The sequence below is a fragment of the Apteryx rowi genome, unplaced genomic scaffold, assembly GCF_003343035.1.
Source record: "Apteryx rowi isolate R43461 unplaced genomic scaffold, aptRow1 scaffold_43, whole genome shotgun sequence".
NCBI lineage: Eukaryota > Metazoa > Chordata > Aves > Apterygiformes > Apterygidae > Apteryx > Apteryx rowi.
The window spans coordinates 4-3,393 of record NW_020450683.1 but is presented as its reverse complement, the minus strand read 5'-3'; the positions used below and the strand labels follow the sequence as shown (position 1 = coordinate 3,393).

The 3,390-nt window shown below is 66.4% G+C and overlaps 1 protein-coding gene across 1 annotated transcript in view; it reads left to right on the top strand.

Moving 5' to 3' along the window:
• The window catches only part of AHDC1 (AT-hook DNA binding motif containing 1), a 7,907-nt gene extending 5,542 nt beyond the window's left edge, over positions 1–2,365 (top strand). The window contains exons 4-5 of the mRNA XM_026076397.1: positions 25–2,011; positions 2,286–2,365. Coding sequence (XP_025932182.1) covers positions 25–1,968 — 1,944 coding nt within the window. The 3' untranslated portion in view covers positions 1,969–2,011; positions 2,286–2,365. The remainder of the gene's footprint in view (positions 1–24; positions 2,012–2,285) is intronic.
• Positions 2,366–3,390: the final 1,025 nt, after the last annotated feature.

The following is a 3,390-nucleotide window of genomic DNA, read 5'->3' as shown; positions in this document are numbered from 1 at the left end:
GCCGCCGGCTACGGCGCCGCCCAGGCCGCCTCCGAGTGCCGCGGCGCCGACGCCTTCCCCAAGCTGGTGCCGCCCGCCGCCGTGTCCCGGTCGCCCACGGCTCACCCCGCGGCCAGCGCCGCCCCCGGTTACTCCCAGTACGGCAGCTACAGCGCGGGGCAGAGCGTGGCGCCCGCCAGCGTGTTCCCGCCGGGCAAGCAGTACGCGGCCGCCCAGGACTGCCCCAACAGCAAGGACTGCAGCTTCGCCTACGGCAGCGGCAGCAGCCTCCCGTCCTCCCCCAGCAGCGCCCACAGCGCCGGCTACGCGCAGCAGACGGCCGGCCCCAACCTGCCGCTCGGCAAGGCCTCCTTCTTCAACAGCTCCGAGGCGGGCCAGTTCTCCAGCGCCTCGCACACCCCGCTGCGCTGCGACAGCCGCGCCAGCACCGTCTCGCCGGGCGGCTACATGGTGCCCAAAGGCTCGGCCTCCTTCCAGCCCTCGCCCGAGAACTGCCGGCAGTTCCCCAGCGCGTCCCAGTGGGCTTTCCGGCAGGGCTACGGCAGCCTCGACTGGAACTCGGAGGCCTTCAGCCAGCTCTACAACCCGGGCTTCGAGTGCCACCTCAACGAGCCCAACGTCATCCTCGACATCTCCAACTACACGCCCCAGAAAGCCAAGCAGCAGACCGTCTCGGAGACCTTCTCCGAGTCCTCCTCCGACAGCACCCAGTTCAACCAGCCGGCCGGCTACCGGCGCGCCAACAGCGAGGCCTCGTCCAGCGAGGGCCAGTCCAGCCTGTCCAGCCTGGAGAAGCTCATGATGGACTGGAACGAGGCGTCCTCGGCCCCGGGCTACAACTGGAACCAGAGCGTCCTCTTCCAGAGCAACTCCAAGCCTGGACGGGGCCGGCGGAAGAAAGTGGACATGTTCGACACTTCCCACCTGAACTTCTCCTCCTCCTCCTCGTCCTCCTCCGTGTACCCCTCCAAGAGGAGCACGGGGCCCCGGCAGCCCCGGGGCTCCCGCGGGGCTTGCGCCTCCAAGAAGGAGAGGGGGACGGGCAAGGCCAAATTCCCCACCAAGTCCCAGCCGGTGAACCCCCTCTTCCAAGAGAGCACAGACCTGGGCTTAGACTACTACAGCGGGGACAGTAGCATGTCCCCCCTGCCCTCCCAGTCCCGGGGCTTTGGGGTCGGCGAGCGGGACCCCTGCGACTACGCCGGCCCTTACTCCATGAACCCTTCCACCCCTTCCGACGGGACGTTCGTCCAGGGCTTTCAGAGCGACTCTCCCGGCTTGGGGCAGCCGGATTTGGAGAGCAAACACTTCCCCGCCCTCCCGCACCAGCTGGCGGCCCCCGGCCAGCAGACTGTGTTCGAGGCCGGCTTGCAGAAAGCCTTCTCGCCCAACTGCTCCCCGACGCTGGCCTTCAAGGAGGACCTGCGGGCGGGCGACATCCGCAAGCTGCCGGCCTGCGACTCGCTCAAACACAGCATGCAAGGGGGGGCCCTGCCGCACGCCCCGCACATGGCCTGCCGCGACCTCCCCATGCCTCAGCCACACTACGACTCCCCCAGCTGCAAAAACCCCCCGTACTGGTACTCCCCCAACGCCAGCACCCGGAGCCCCTCGTACGACAGCAAAGCGGGCGCCAGCATGCTCGTAGACTTCATGGGCAGGACGGACCCCTCGTGTCTCAACCCCCACTTGACCAGCCCTAGCGGCGCCCATCCCTCCAAGGGCGAGAAGGAGCCCTTGGAGATGGCCCGGGCTCACCACCGGGGGCCCTACGCTTGTCCCTTGATCAGTGACTTGAATATCTCCCCCGTACCGAGAGACTCAATGCTGCAGCTGCAGGACAACTACAGGTACCCCAGTTTTGCGCCCCAAGGGCACCCCGTCATGGCCCCCACCCAGAAGAGCGGGTTTTTGGGTCCAATGGTAGAGCAACACCCCGAGGACACTTTCACGGTCACCTCATTGTAGTGTCAGCTGACGTGCCAACCGGACAACGAGGTTTTGTTACAGGGTAGGTCCCGGCGCCTCGCGGGACGGGCGGCGGACGGGGGGGCCGGGACGCGTCGCGGCGGCTCCGCGGGGGGGTGACAGCGGGCGGCCCAGCGCGGGCACGGGGTGCCAAGGGCCACGGCTGTCCCGTCGGTGTCGCCACCCCACCGAGCCGGTCTGGCGGTGGCTCCTGGGGACGAGCGTCCCCCGGGACCCCCCCCCCCAAGGGGGTCTCGGCGGGGCCAGGGGCCGCCCGGGACCCTTCTCACCCTGCGTGTGTTGTGTTTCTCTTGCAGAGGTAATTTAGCCAGCACTTTTTTCTGGAACACTTTTCAAGTTCTGTATTTAACTGGGATTGGAACCGTTTGTTTGTTTTCTAAAAAAAAAAAAAAAAAAGAAAGAAAAAAGAAAAAAAGGAAAAAAGTTTTAAAAAAGTTCAAAAATAAGCGAAACGCAAGGAAAAAAAATAAAAGAAGAGAAATGGAAGAGAGAGAAAAACCCTGTTTTTTCCCCTTCAAACTCAAACTCGCTCCGTCTGAGAACAACGTGGCTCTGCTTTCCGGACTGCTGCCCCCGCCGCAACCTCCCGCCCCGCTGCAGGACAATCGGACGGATGGACGGACGGACGGCGCCCGGGCTCCCGCCGCGAGCCGAGGGACGAGGCGGCGGGCAGGGCGGCCGGGCCGGGCAGGAGGCGGCCGCGGGACGCTTGGGTTAGCCGCTCGGTTCCCCCCCCCCAATCCCCGACGAGAAAAGACCTGGAGGCGAAGGCAGAGCCGGTGCCGGAGGGACGCGCGACGGCCCCGCTCCCGGCCCTTCGGCTGCTTTCAGAGGGTCTCGTTTTCTTTTTCCTCTCTCCCCCCCCTCGTTTGCTCGCTTGCCGGGGGTGGTTTTCTTGCCCGACGATGCCAATGGGTGTTACGTTTTTGGAGAGCCGACCGCAACGACGACGCTTTTTCAGCTCCGCCAGCGGGTCCCGGAGACGCAGCCGTTGCCCAGTAAGTACCCCGGGAGCCGAACCCTCTAATCAGCGCCGGGCTAATTGGGGGCCGGGGCGCTGCCGAGCCTCCCGGTCCTCCTTGGAGAAGGGGCCCCCTCGACGCCCGACGGACGCCGTGCGAGCTGCCTAATTGCGGCCCCGCTGGGCGGCCGCTCGACGCCCTTGCTGGGGGCGCGAGCAAGGTGCGGGCGGGCTGGGTGCAAGGCGCTTCCCGGCTGGGTTTCCGGAGCCGCATCCCGCCTGGGTAACCCAGCACCCTGTTCTGCCCGAGGCATGGGCACCCGGCAAGATCCACCCGCTGGGCACGGGGTGCCCCAGCCTCGTCTCTGTCTTGAGCACCAAACGGGAGACCCCGTGGCATGGATGTCAGACACGGGCCAGAGCTCGGGGGTGCGAGGTGC